At 37.8% G+C, this 15,067-nt stretch overlaps 1 protein-coding gene across 1 annotated transcript; it reads right to left on the bottom strand.

Moving 5' to 3' along the window:
* Positions 1-12,657: 12,657 nt before the first annotated feature.
* LOC121632133 (urotensin-2 receptor) lies at positions 12,658-13,905 on the bottom strand. The gene has a single exon (XM_041973323.1). The coding sequence runs from the start codon at positions 13,771-13,773 to the stop codon at positions 12,703-12,705; it is 1,071 nt and encodes a 356-aa protein (XP_041829257.1). The 5' UTR covers positions 13,774-13,905; the 3' UTR covers positions 12,658-12,702.
* Positions 13,906-15,067: the final 1,162 nt, after the last annotated feature.

Genomic DNA, 15,067 nt, shown 5'->3' with positions numbered 1-15,067 from the left:
AACACGCACCATTTAGCAAAGAAAACTAGAGAAATGGACAAAGCAAGATATAAGACAAGTATCAATATCAATCTGACTTTTACTGGCTGGAGAGAGCTCAGAGAAGAGACGGGATGCAAGATGAATGCCAGATTAGCTGTTGTTAGGGGGCCCCTTATCGCAAAAAAATCTTCAGTGTTGGGGCTTTAAAAATATGAAGGAAAAAAAAAAGTCCATAGTATGTCCACATGGTGGCATTTTAGACTACTTTGTTAGTTGTGATAATCTAGTAGAAGTAGTTGTCCTAATGACAAACAAAACAATTTAGTTATTCCCTTTCATCTTTTTAACTATCAGGGGTATTGGACCTTTTCTGGAAAGACGTCGGTTAGTCAGGTGAGTTTATTTCTTGCTGAGTCAGACCAGTAACAGCGGGACTATTTTAATCTTTGCCAATTCAGGTTTGATTCACTAATTTCCTTCCACCTCGCCATTTGAATTCAAGTCCAGCATTCACTTTCATTTCAGCTCTGCTTTGGTCTCCACCAACTCAGAGAAATAACTCACCTGAGCTGTGGGTCGCAGACTGGAAGATACAGCGCTGGTGGAAACTGCAGTTAGGTGATATCTATGAGTTGCATTGTTTACAGTATAGATTTATTTGAGCAACTGTTGTAGATGATTTCCCCGTTACACAGTTAAACTGATGGATTAGATATCCCAAGCAAGCTGCAATAGTTTGCTTCATATAACAACTGTTTGGAGTAATGTAAATGTAGTTATTCTGACGTAAAAGTCAGGATGAAAACACCCTTCCGTTCTTGTAACATAATTGCAGCACTCACTTTGACTCGTGAACAAAGCACAAAGTATAACCTTCACATCTACTCCATATAAACAAGAAACTGCTGCACCTACAGCAAAACATTGCTGCTCTCAGCCCTTTAGGGACATAGTGCATTCATCAGTGATGAGAGAAGCATAGCGGTAAGCCAGCATAGCGGTAAGCCAGCATCTGCAGGAGGGCTGTGTGGGAAGAATGCTGTGCTCCGTGAAAGAGGATTTAACTGGTCTGGCATTACTAATGTTGCTGAGGAGAGGTTACAGTGAGTGAGGAACCATTGTTACCTCTCGCCCTACCAGAGCAGAGAAGTGAGACTGCACATAGTTCCTGCTCTGCCTTGGAAAAACAAGGTAAGTTCATTTGTACAGCACATTTCATGTACAAGACAATTCAAAGTGCTTTACATAAAACATTTAATGCATCACAAGGGGATGCAGAAAACATTAAAAAGTCCATAGAAGAATATAAAGAGAAAATAATATTATAATAAAATTACCTTAAAATCATGTAAAATAAAAGTAAAGCGATTAAGAGCAGGTAATAGTCTAGATGAGTTCAAAGTTAGGTTGCAGATTTCATTCATAGGCTCATGAGGAAAGAAATGTTTTTAACCTGGATTTAAAAATGTCTACATTTGGTGAAAGTTTAATCTCCACTGGCAGTTTGTTCCACTTGTTTCCAGCATAACAGCTAAATGCTGCTTCTCCATGTTTAGTCTGGACTCTGGTCTGGAGCCCTGCTAGGTCGATCTGCATGAGTGGCATAACTTGGGCCCCACTTTGTTTTCCTTTATGTGGCTCTCAGATGACTCGACTGGTCCTACATTATAAATAATGATATATGACCTATAAACCTCTATTTATTTATTAGTAATAATGACAGTTGTTATATAGCTATGATTGATGTAATTATTACTGACATTGTAATTATGATGATGGTAGTGATAGTGATAATAATCTCTGATGTTATTTGTAATATTATTCATACCTCTTTTATTTATGATTACTCTAATGATTATGATTATTATTATTATTATTATTATTATTATTGTTGCTGTCATGATTATTGTTAATATCAGTAATATTATCACAATCAATATTATTTCTTATACTCTTACCTATGGAATAAGAATTGGGATTTTTATGTCTAAACTTTATTATCATGCTCAACGTGACATCAACACTCGCCAGGTACTGTTTTGGACTGAATTACCATAATTTTATTTTATTATTTTTTTTTGTCTTCCGCCTTTTTTCTTTCAATATTCTCTACTTTTGTTACCTTTGTTCATTTTCTTTGTATTTTTTCTTTGTTCTATTTTTCTGTTTTGTTTTACACTTCTTCACTTACACAGTTGCACCGTAAATACTATCATAATTTGCAATAAAAAACTTGAAGGTTTTTTGGGCCACAAACAACAGGAAAACATACTGTGCCTGGAGAAAGTGAGCAGCTTATACACTGGAGCTACATATAACCAAAGCATATCATAAGAAATATCCCTCTCAGGCTGATAAGGCAAAGCCTGCTAGCATGCCTACGGTGTACTTAAAACTGGGGTTATACCCAGTAAGTACCATGCTGTTAGCTTACTAGCAGGTTTAAATATGCTGCAGCGAGCTAGTTGATTCAGCTTTTATTTATTTATTTTTTTTTAAGTTATAGATAAACAAGTTTTAAAACAAGAACCTTGTAAAAGTGTCTTGATACTATATTTTAACTTGTTGGTTGGTGGCTAACATCCTTTGGCTAAAGATTTTTTTTTCCAGGCAGAACAGGATTAGCTTTGTTTACATGGATACAAGTATTCACATTAAAATGTATTAAATGCTCAATGTAAACATACCAATTAGAAGATTTTGATCCAATAATGTTAATTTGGATAAAAATTTCATTCTGATCGAGAGGGGTGGGTTATGGCGGTTGTTCCAATCAGTGTGCATGTTATGTCAGCCATGCGTTAACGGAATATTGTCCCATGCTTAACATTACGCTTGTATTACACTGCTTGATTAAAAAAAAACTTATGTCTAGTGGAAGATGTGGCAGGACTAAACAGAAATGATAGGTATGTGATACAAATACATTGCTTAAGATTTTAAAAGAGTGATGAAATATGCACACACATTGTTTGTTTACATCAGATTTCACTGTCTGCTGCCTCCAGGTCAGACAGTGGTACAATTCTGCACGTCAAAATGATTTATTCTGTTCAAACATGTGATGCATGTAAATAGTTTTTTCAGGCTTCTGTAAACAAAACAGGTCTGATTTGAATTGTAAACTAAAAATAAGACAGAAATGATCAATTTCTGCTGTCGTTTTACTCCAATTTTGAAAGTTTTGTTGAGTAAAAATTGTTTTAACTTCAAATCTGTGCAGCAAAAGACCAGCTAAAGTTAAAATGTTATGCTACTCCTTGGCTTTAGAAGTAAGGATGGGAACTTTAACACATTAATTAATTCCACTCATTTTTCTCATTTATTTTTAGTCTAAAAACAGAAACCATCCTCCAAACACTTTGCATATCAATTACATCCATATCGATAGAAGCTCCGTACATACTGCTGCAGTAGGGGCCTCATTACTGGTGCTGTTTAGAGAGGGATTGTGTTTTCACTGCCTTTGCATGCTTTGCCTTAAAGAAAAGCAGTCAGGAGCATTTATTCACCCTTAATTCAATTTTCTTATGCCAGGAAAGCTCTGTAGAGATGGCTGTAATTGGAAATCTAAATTAGACTAAATTATTCCCACTTCCAAACACATTTTGGTTTTCCAGTACATGCATAGTTGTTTTCTTTATGGTGTAGAGGTGGTCATTTGGGTGTTTGGAGACCCTCCTATTCTCATGCATGCAGACATTATAATGCTTGCTAAGCAGCATCCACAAGTGCTACGTAATGAGGAGTCAGACTCAGCTGACTTGACTGATACCTCATTATTGAAACTCTTGGCAACATCTGCCAATATTTACACACACTGCAGTAAACCAGTGGGAGTTTATGTCATATTTAATGCATGAGAGAATAGAGCATATTAATCTGTGAAAAATAGCACAGAAAGCAAAACATTATGATAAGAGCACCAACCACTATGGTACAATTATTTTGTATTTTACAAATGATATGTATTTAATCAAATATCTGATTTTTTTTTTAAACTTTTCTCTTCATTCCTGGATGCAAACTGCTGGTATCTTCCATAAGAAATGAACGTCTGGTCTTTTAAAGGTCACTTCCTGAAATGAAATTTCCAAATATCACCATATGTCAAAAGATTTAATTGAAAAAGTCTACTCATCATTAAAGAAATGCCAAGTATTGAAGTTATGATTATTCTAGCCTTAAAAAAAAGTTCCTTTAAGGGACTCAATTAAGTCTGAAAAAGGCTAAATTTATGAGGCTAGTAAAGACATTTGGCTTTACCAGACAAATATTTGGACGTTGAGTGAAATTTTATTGTTTCAGTGCTTTAACGTATTTAATCTACAGTTATTTCGTGGTAAAGTATTCAAAGTGCATACTCTTGGTTTTCATCAAATTGAGGAACAGATTTAAAAAGGTGGCTCTTCTGACCCTCTCAAATATCCAAATCAATCAGGCAAATGATTCAACAGCTCCTTTGCGGATGTGTGGAAAGATGTGTGAAAGATCTTGAGCTGATCCCAGGTGTCACATTTGCATTTGGAAACTCCTGAGAATTCAAAGAATAAGGAGCAAAGGAGCTTTCACTGTGAAGGAAATGGGCTGCAAAAGCAAACCAAATACATCAGGAACAGCAGGCAGCAGGAACATTAAGCTTTGGCTTGCATAGAAAACAAAGGGGGGTAAAGGAAAACACACCGTTCAGCAAATAAAAGAACACTCCAGTGAGCGTGCATACAGTTATTTATGTCTACCATAAAGAGGAGACTTAAGGCTAAATGATACAAATGGTTCATGAACTCTTCCAAAAATCATGAGAAAATAAATCTTAGATTAGAATTTGCCAGAAAACATCTTAAAAAGCCAGAGCAGTTCTGGGACAGTGTTGTTTTGGACAGCTGAAACTATGACCGGCTTCTACACATATAACAGAGAAAGAGAAAATATGATCTAAATCAGCAACATTATCCTTTTACTTTGAAAACATGACTTCATGACTGGCGCTGCATCATCGCTTTAATGATGTAACAGAAGTGCCTGGATTAACTCTGAACTTTATCTTGAGCTCAGATTTAGCCAAATGCAACAGAGCTGACCAGACAGGGATCTGAAATGACATATTTACTTGATCTAAAACTAACTGAACTACATTTTATGAGCTGAAGAAAAAATTTAATAAGATACCCTAAATCAGCTGAAGACAGTCAAGTTCTGGCATCTAAAATAGGACAATGATTCTCTGGTGATGTCCACAAATACCTGCAAAAAATTCTCAATTTACTTTTCTTTATTCATTTTTTAATGAATGTTTAATTTGGATTTCATTAATTTGGTTAGGCCAGTTTGAGACCTTAAAAAAAGATTCTATGAAAGATAGTACAAAGGTGCCTTTTATGTTGCCATGGTTATGAAGTCAATTCATCCACTAGAGGGCAGTGCTGAGTTCAGCGTTCCTTCCCACGTTCTGACGTTACCTCTCCGGTGCGTGTGCGCCATGTTACCGCTGCACCACAATTTTGTTTCAACCGACACAGGAACAAACAAAATAATATGTCAGTCCCTCTGCCTGCCTATCCGTCATCTGTGTCAAGTAAACACCAGGATGGTCCGCTAGACTTGGTCCAGTTGGGGGTTACAACATTCTTCCGGACCGAATTTGCATTCATGCTGCAGGACGTGTTTCCCTCCTCACCTCAGCTGTACACTACCTGCACCATACAGTCTGGCAGAAATAACATATTGCATGTGGAAGTAAAGTTGCATTTAGCAGCTGAAGAGCCAGATATTATTCTTAAAAGCTGTTAGAAACCAAAATCTGAACTAATTGGACATTTACAGCAAAATGATTGTTTGTGTTTAATTGCTTATTCTGTCAGCTGAGTGTATCAATCTTGAAAAGGGGATAGTTCATGTTCTGATTTCAAGTTGTCCTGCTCCAGGTGGTAACAAGTTCATTTAATGCAGCTTTTACTGGATAATCTGATTGCTGCACAGTTATAAGTTCCCAACATTTTAGGACACTTTTGATTGACGCTTCCAGCTGTTTGGAACGTTTTTAGCCTCATCTCCCCTCAGTCACCACAAATGAGTTTAAAGCGATTATCAATATTCATCAATCTAATTTCACTTTTGGGATTAAAATGGAGAAAATACAAAGGAGCTCTCTTCAGATCAGATATGAGCAGACTTTTGAGGGTTGGAAAAGAAATGAACAATTCTCTCCTAATTTTTTTTTATAAAATTTAAATGTAGAGCTGCAAAGGAAGGACAAGAAAGGAAAAGACCATATTTCCACCTGTGCTCTGACTGTGTTGCTGCTGCAATGAATGAATGCATGAGTTTAGGACACCTGACATACAATGCAAGCGCACAACAAAGTGGACCCAAATATTCAATCCCCTTTCAGGCATTTGTTTGAAAATGTCACAGCTTGAGATAGCGTTAAAAAATTTACATGTTGACAGGAAATCTGACACGAAGGATGTTTTTTCTGTTACAGCCTGTGTTTGGGGAACAGAGCAGGCGTGTCCAGGGATGCATAATGATATTGTCCATTTTCATAGATCAGAACAGTTTGCATTCGTGACTTTTCAGAGGGAACGAGCCTTCTCAATGCGTCACTCATTAAAATATCAGTCATTGTCTTCTTCAAAGTTTATCTCATATTGGCTGTCATCTGAGCAGTAGAAGGTGGATTTTAATATAATCTCTCCTTCTTGCACACCTGAGTCAAAGGATAAGAAATTGACAGTGTGGTGCTCCAGGAGCTGTGCATGCGCTGCATTATCAGCTATTGTGGGGTCAGTTAGGAAAATAAGGGAGGATTTCTGACGGGAGTTAAGCAGAGTTAATCAGAATGTGGCCACAAATTAGTTAATTTTCTCCATCTGAAACAATTTAGACCTTAGAAACTATAGCTTTAGCTATTTTGCACCATGTCACATTTTCACTGTTTTTCTCAGGGATAAAGCATCAGTGCTGCTCCGCCTCATCACATTCACAGCAAAAATAATTAATTTTCAGCTCAGTGCTGAAACTGATACACACATGCTAACAAGTGTAGCATCCATATTTACATCCTTAAACAGCACGCCATGTGTGTCTTCCGCTGTGCATGCGGTTCACTTCATTTCACACTTAAGTGTGATGGAGGTCACATTTAAATTATAATCTGAACAGAAATGTAACTTTTTTGCAGGAAATCTGATTTAAGCATTAAGACCTGGAGTGTTAGCATAGCATTAGTTAGGGATGGGCACTATTACACTTGATGCATGCCGAGTTGTTGGACATGGGATTTGTGAAAATGGCTGTAATGTGAACATCATGTATGAATTGACATGGCAGTGTTTTAGACCATTTACATGTGATTTTCTTGATAATTTGGCCCTGCTCACAGCAGACAGCAAACTCCCTCACCCATCTAGAAAACTCTCCTGTACTGTAGGAGAGAAGTGCATCAAGATAGTTTCAAGCATTAAAAAATGGAAGCTGAATGTGAGACAGAGGACTTTTATTCAAAACAAAAACAGCACTAGATCTTTCATCTGGCAGCGGTTTGGGTTTCACAAGGAGGACGTGCAACAAAACAGGTTTATCTGCAAAACAATCTGCAGTGAAAACGCTGCCACAGGGGGCAGTACCACAAATTAGTTTCTCCACCTGAAATTAAATACTATACAGAACAAAGAATGCCTTTAACTCTGCATGGCCACATCTCCATCTGCACCGAAGAAAAGATCAAACAAACCAGCTGCAAAGCAAATTAATGTTGCGCCTTTGTTTGCTAGATCACTCACAACCACAGCAGGAAGACCTCCCGTCTGTGTTTAATTTCATTTGTTAAAAGTTTATGAGTACAGGTCTCTGGTTCAAAATAAAAAGCTTGCTAAGTTAAACTTCACTTAGATTGTTCCTTTTTAGATGCATGAAGTCCACATATTTAAAAGCTGTTTTCTAGTTTATGCATGGGGAGGATGGGATGTTACCAAATTGGTCACTTCAGTGGACATCAGTAGGTCATCTAATAAACATCTAATACGCTCATCTGCCACTCACAGAAGAATCAATTACATGTTAACATATTACATACATACATACATATTACATAATTATAATTTAGTATATATATATATATACTAAATTATAATTATCAAGTTTGTCCCAGTGAAAAACATGAAAAGAAATTGATACAGCCACATTTTTATAGAATAGAATAAAAAAGTAAAATGAAATTAAAGTTGAGTTAAGTTAAAAAGCATGTGGCAATGTTTTTTTTTTTTTTTAATTTGTGAATCAGTCATTAAATCAGTCTTATATTTTAATGCAAAATAAAAATGCAACGCAAACTTCTTTACATTAAGTACACAATGAACAAAAAACATTTACTCATCAAGTTCCCCAGACCATAAATCCACAAGTCAGAAATATACATGACATATTAAAACACACACACACACACACACACACACACACACACACACACACACACACACACACACGTACATAAAATTATGTGTCACCAGTGCTGTCCTGACACAATACGAAAAAACTAAAATACCAATTAAAGTCTAGAAAAGTATTCAACTAGAAACACTCAGAGTGCAGACCTCCACCAATCCTTTGTATTTTTTTATTTTATTTTATTTTATTTTATTTTATTTTATTTTATTTTATTTTATTTTTTGCCAATAACTGTGGGCATTGTTTTTGAGTTAGAAAGTTCAGTGGCAAAATTATCCCTCTTTCTCCCTTGTAAAGAATCTTTAAATAAAATTCCGAGGCGGTGATCCAGATCACCCCAAAATCTAACCACGTGTCCCTTATTCCATTTCTGACTTTTCCTGAAAATGTCATCAAAATCTTTCAATAACTTTTTTTATGTTGCTATGAGACAGATGCATAGCCAACGCAGACCTCCACCTTGGCACAGGTAATTAAAAGCTTTACTAAAAACGTGAGTCTTTCTCAGAGTTAACAGAGTTTACTTGAATAATTCTACTGGCGTTTTGTTTTATGCACAATAATGTTTAATTCAACATTATAAATGTTTTAAAGGAGATTTGAAAGAGTGTGAGTTATATATTGTGTATCGCAATGAAGCCAAAAAAATATTGCACTTATATTTACTACATATTTTCCCATTTAATTTAATGGGAAAATATGTCAGCTTGTGCAGCTTGCACATGTTAACTTCCATAGCAACAATAGCCATTTTGTAACTTCACTGTTCCCATAGTAACGGCAGCCCATTTGGTGACCTTGCATCTACCACAACTGCCCCAATTACACCAACATTTACTTGTTAGTTTCCAAATCCTCCGTAATACTGCTGGGTATTTTTTTTCTTTTCCATTAATAATTCTATCTAATTAAATAAATGTCCTTAGACACTAAATATTAACTAAATTAGCTCCCATTAATCCCCAACACAGTGTTTATACCGAAGAGTCTGTAAAGGTTCCCGAGGGTTGGTTTTATGTTAAATACATCCTGTATGCATGCCTGGAAGCAGGAAACTGCAAGCAACACATAAATAAATAAATAAATAAATAAATAAATAAATACATACATACATACATACATACATACATACATACATACATACATACATACATACATACATAAATAAATAAATAAAAACATTACACTGTTCCGCTTGCAAACTATGCCCATCTATCCACTGTCTTATTGGCAAAATGGAAGCCTTTCCCAGCTGACAGTGGAGAGGAGGTGGGCGACACCCTGGTTGGGTTGCTGCACAGTCTTAGAGTTTATAAAGAGAAAGTGAACCATGCATTTGTACCAGCAGCCATTCATGACCACTCAGGCACAGAGAACAGGCAAACACAGCACAGTGGCGTCACAGCTGGCTAGCAGGTTCCTATGTGCACCTGTAAGCAAGCACCCTTCATAAATCACTGTCCACCTGTAAAACATGCACCTATCCATCAGCTCATGGTCATTGATCTGTGGGGTTTTACACACTAATAAAGGGATTTTCTGACAGCTATTGAAGTACTATGTGGCATGTGGTAACTCACGAGTTCTTTAAAGAAGGCCAAACCTCACATTAAGTAGTGATTAGCTCTAAAGGTAGTTAACTGAACTTAACTAACCAGCCAGAAAGCTATGGCCTCTGTGATCTGGGTTCCTACAACAAACTGTGATCATTTTATTAGTGAGACAAATTAATGCATTTAAATTAAAATAAGATCTCAGTATATTCACCCTGCATTGCAGAGGCTGTGATGCAACACACTGCCCACAGCTGGGAGTGCAATGGTGAGAACTGTCCAACACAATATGACTTGGGATCTAAGCTCTCTCTCTCTCTCTCTCTCTCTCTCTCTCTCTCTCTCTTCATTTTTCACAGCTGAAGGTCTTATGGAATAATTGTGCCTCACTCGCAAAAATCCAGACAACACTGCTGGTTGGACCATTCATGATAAAGTGAATCTAACATGTGGTTTGTATCATTTGTACAGTTTAGTTTGATTTCAGCCCCTCAACATCTTTGATGTCAGTTTCTGCCTTCAAAAGGATTGCATGACCCGGTTCTGAACCTGTTTTGAACAGATCCTGCAGATAAAATGTTGGCATGCATAAAAAGAATTAAAAGAATATGGGGCACTATGAAAGATCTGACAAACAGTCTTCATATCACATGGAAAATAATTGACATTTCTGATCAGTTTTACTGAATATTTGGTCAGTTTTGGTTCAGTGTTGTATTTTCAACTTTCGGAGTGCAGACCATGGGCTGGACTGTAAGGCTGATTCTTGTAGAGCTGGAACAGGACAACTATAATCATCTCCATGTTCTCATAAATATTCCTAAAGTTATGTTTTCTCACCTTCAGTCATTGATCCTCCCTGAGGCTTGTTGGAGTCCTTCTGTGGAAGGCCTGCCTCACGCTGAAAAAAACCCGCTTTACAGCAATCACACAAACTGATTTACACCCATCAAAATGCATCCAGTAGCGACTCCTATTCTGGGATATGGATGTCAAAGTCTGAAAGAAGGAAGTCTGAAAGTTTGTTTTTCTTTTACATGACATTCATTAAGTTTAGTTATATTAAAAAGAATAACTTTAGTGTAATTGATGTTGTTGAAGTACTCAGATGTAGTGCATGAATAAATACTTCACCCACACAGTCTGTTACAAAATGAACTATGCTGACAAAAACAATACAAATACTAATATATTGATAATGAATAACAAACAATTAGAGCCTGACCCTTGTAGTGGTCTGTTCTGTTCTGCCTCAAGTTTGACAGACAACAATGTTCAGACATTGCACAGATGTTTTTGTCTTAATTTAATTAATTTTATTGATCTATTTAATGGTTGTGGCATTGTTTATGCAACAGTAGATTTTTATCATCTCATCTTACATTTCTATGGTGTGATTTTGTGATATCGGTCCTGTGGTGCTACTGATCCTGGGCTGCATCTGGAACTCTACTTCCAGAACAATAAAACTTTGTGCATTATAATGAACATTTTTGTCCATTTGGACAAATTTTTTATCTTTAAATCTGACCATCTTTTTTTCTGTGTAAGTGCATATGGCACATTTCTTCATGATAAATTGTCTCTTCACAGATTTTAGAATTCAGCTTTTATTTTGCTCGCAGTATTTTGTGCTCAGGCCTGTGATGGGGCTGATATAAACCCCTCAATGAATTGTAATTATTTAATCTTTTTTAAAATAAAAATAATTATAAAATACTATTTTGTCATATTAATATAATATAAATATCCAGTAAAAATGTAGTTGTATTATTTTCTTTTCCTGTTTATCACTGAGGCAAACTTGGTAATGTTGTTTGTATATATAAAACATTTTTTTTAATATACACTACCTCTCAAAAGTTTGGGATCACTTCCCCATTAAATCCCATGGCAAAGTAATCCCAAACTTTTGAGCGGTAATGTATATATTTTTATTTATTCAGTGAGTGGCAACGTATTGGATAAATTTGCAAATATAGCATCGTCACCGATGCATATGGTAGAAAATAGCCTTTAAATAAATGTCCACTGCAGTGGACACTATTCATCAAAGGGTTAAATGGTAAACAGTAAAAATCACAAATTTTATTATTTATCTAGAAAATTAAACCCTAACATCACGGAATACATTAATATATTTTTAAAATAGCAATTAGATTAAAAAATGTGGGTTTAGTGGACCTCAATAGGACATTTTTGCTCTAAAAAGTGAGAGCAACAACAGTGGCATCGAGTATAGGGTTAAAATCTCTTAAAATTCTTTAAATGTTTGGTAGTTTTGAGCACAGGGTTGAAATTTATACTGAAATAAAAGCAGGAGAAATAGTAATCTGTAAAGTTTTATAGTGGCATTTTGGTTAGTGAACTTTTTGTCCCTAATGACGTAAGAGGGAAGTCATTTAAACGGATGTCTCAGGGTTTATAGTGACAATTTATCTTTGGAAATAAAGACAGCTGCAGTCGCAAATATAGAAATATTATTTACTTTTTTGGGTGTAAGTTTGGGGGGGGGGACAAAGCCGCTGTGCTTAGGGCACACTAATGGCCAGCAGCGGCCCTGGTTTTACTTATTTAAATGAGGTCTAACTGGTCACCAGAGCGCGTGATATACGCACGGTGTGACATCGGTTTGTGCTTGATGGAGCGGTTTGATAGCCTTACCTAATGCATTTCTTGCTCCCGGAGCTTTCCTCCACTCCCGTATGCAGCTCACATGTTACTTCAGCGACCCCATGACCAGCGTTTCGGAGTTGAACTCGTACTGGTTGCTGGAGGACGCAGACTTCCCCCAAGAGTGGAGGCTGGGCGGCCGCTGCTTAAACGAGGAGGTGTACCGGTAGAAACTCTTGTGCCTGTTCTTCAGGTACTCCCTGTAGTTCTTGGTGAGCAGCGTGTAGAGGAAGGGGTTAATACAGCTGTTGCTGTATGTGAGGCTCGCCACCAGGTAGTTGATGCAGGTGTGTGTCTGCGAGGCCAGGCTCAGTGGCTTGGTGTGATACAGAGGCAGCAGCTGCCAAATCCAGAAGGGCAAGAAACAAGCCCAGAAGACCAACACGATGGTGAAGATCATGATCAGCACCTTCTGTTTTGGTGACCGCTTGCCACCTTTGCTGATCACAGAGTTGCGCTGGGACTCTAAATAAGTGCGTGCTAACCTGATGTACAGGTAACCGATAATCAGCCCCGGTGCCATGATGCTGGTGCCAAACAGAACGGTAACGTAAACTTTATAAGCCAAAGGTGCCCATGTGGGTGCGCACATTCTCTTCACACCCCCATCTGGGGTTCTCTTTGTGGTCTGGGTGACCATTACCATCATGGGCACAGTAAGAACCAAAGACAGCAGCCACACACCCCATGCCAGAGCTTTGCGGTAACTCTTGGAGCGTCTCACAGTGTCCAGCGGCTGGGTGACAGCCAGGTAGCGCTCCGTGCACATGACAGTGAGGGTGAAGATGCTGGCGTGCATGGTGAGGAGGTCTAAACTGAGCAAGATGCGGCAGCCCACATCCCCAAAATACCAGTCCTTTAGGAAGTAAGTGGACACCACGAAGGGGATAGTGGAGAGATAGAGGAGATCCGCCAGAGCCAGGTTGATGATGGAGATGTACATAGAAGTGGCGAAACGGATCGAGTGGCACATCACCACCAGCGTGTACACGTTACCCGACACTCCGATCACGTAGACAACGGATAGAAGCGTCCCGAAAGTAGATGTGATGATGAGTTCGTGATCCACGGCCACGGAACCGCCACCGATCCGCGGCGCGTTCAAAGACCTGTTCATGGCGCGCGCCGTCCCGGTGCTGCTGGTCTGCTCCGGTCTCCCTGCTTTGCGCTGGGGGCAAATTTGGAAGAACGCGCACTGGCACAGGTTGTGTCTCTTCGTTTATCCGTCTCTGCGCTCACAGGCTCCTGCTCTGTGTCCTGACGTCACCGCCGTAACCGAAACCAGGATCTTATAGGTAGTATACAGCCAAAGACTGTCAGACGTCAAGAAGACGCAGCATTAAATGTTTCTGAAAAAGACAAACGATCAATGACGAATCTTGTTATTATTACGATTCTCTGACAGATTTAAAATATGTTTTATTTGGGAACTTCATCCAGTTTTGAGTGCGCACCTGACACCAACAGCTTGGAACAGAGAGTCGTTTTACGCACAAACCAGCTGCATGCATTATCATACAAATCGCTTTTCAAAATCGCCCTCTTGTTAATTTGCATGTGCCATTTTCTTAAGGCAGTCGAGACTGACAAGAAGGAATCAGGAGCAAAGATAATTAACCTCCTGCAATGACCACGTATGGCATAAAACGTGAGGGTTCACAAATTGACTTTGCATCAGAGATTCAATCTCTTTTCTCCTTTCTGCACCTCAAGGTTACTGTGGCAAAGTGATCTCTGCTGTGGTTGTCATGGAGTTACGGAGGAAGTCCACATAAGAGACTTTGAAATGTCAGGTAGAGTGGTCTGGTCGGAATAAACAGGCTAAAAAAATGAAAATCTCAACAGTTGTTTTGTCGCTGGTAATAATGCTGCATCGTGATCTCAAAGCTCATTACAGGCAGATTTGGATGTAATTTTGTTTTACGTGCAGGAAAAAAAAAAGAAAAAAACATGCCTGAATAAAATCACGTGAAATATTTTACAATAATTAATTATGGAACAAATATCAGCAGCAGATTGACAAGTTTTTTTTTACAAACCCTATCTTCACAAAAAATGAAAACATTTGTAAAAAATGCAATAATGATTATTTTCTGTTATTTGTTCATTGTTTACAATGTACACAACATTGTTAGTGTTCAGTGATCAACTAATTGATAGTTTGTAAACATAAACAAATCTAGAATGCCAATATAGCAGCAGCACACTCAAAAAAGTTGGAGGAGGTGTAAACAAAGAGAAAATGTTATGGAATACACAAGTAATATTTCTGGAAGATTCCACAATCAGCAGATTAAATGAAGATAGGTAAGGGTGCCACCATTGGGTATAAAAGGAGCCACCAACAAAGACTTTGTCTTCCAAGAAAGGTTGAATCATGGCTCATGATGTGTCAAACAATTCAGTGAGTG

The sequence above is a fragment of the Melanotaenia boesemani genome, chromosome 21 (assembly GCF_017639745.1).
Source record: "Melanotaenia boesemani isolate fMelBoe1 chromosome 21, fMelBoe1.pri, whole genome shotgun sequence".
Taxonomy (NCBI): Eukaryota; Metazoa; Chordata; class Actinopteri; order Atheriniformes; family Melanotaeniidae; genus Melanotaenia; species Melanotaenia boesemani.
The sequence above is the reverse complement of the archived record's forward strand: the minus strand, read 5'-3'. Positions and strand labels throughout refer to the sequence as shown.

Excerpts from the sequence above, each read along its gene's own strand:
- LOC121632133 (XM_041973323.1), bottom strand. The coding sequence starts at position 13,773 with ATGAACAGGTCTTTGAACGCGCCGCGGATCGGTGGCGGTTCCGTGGCC.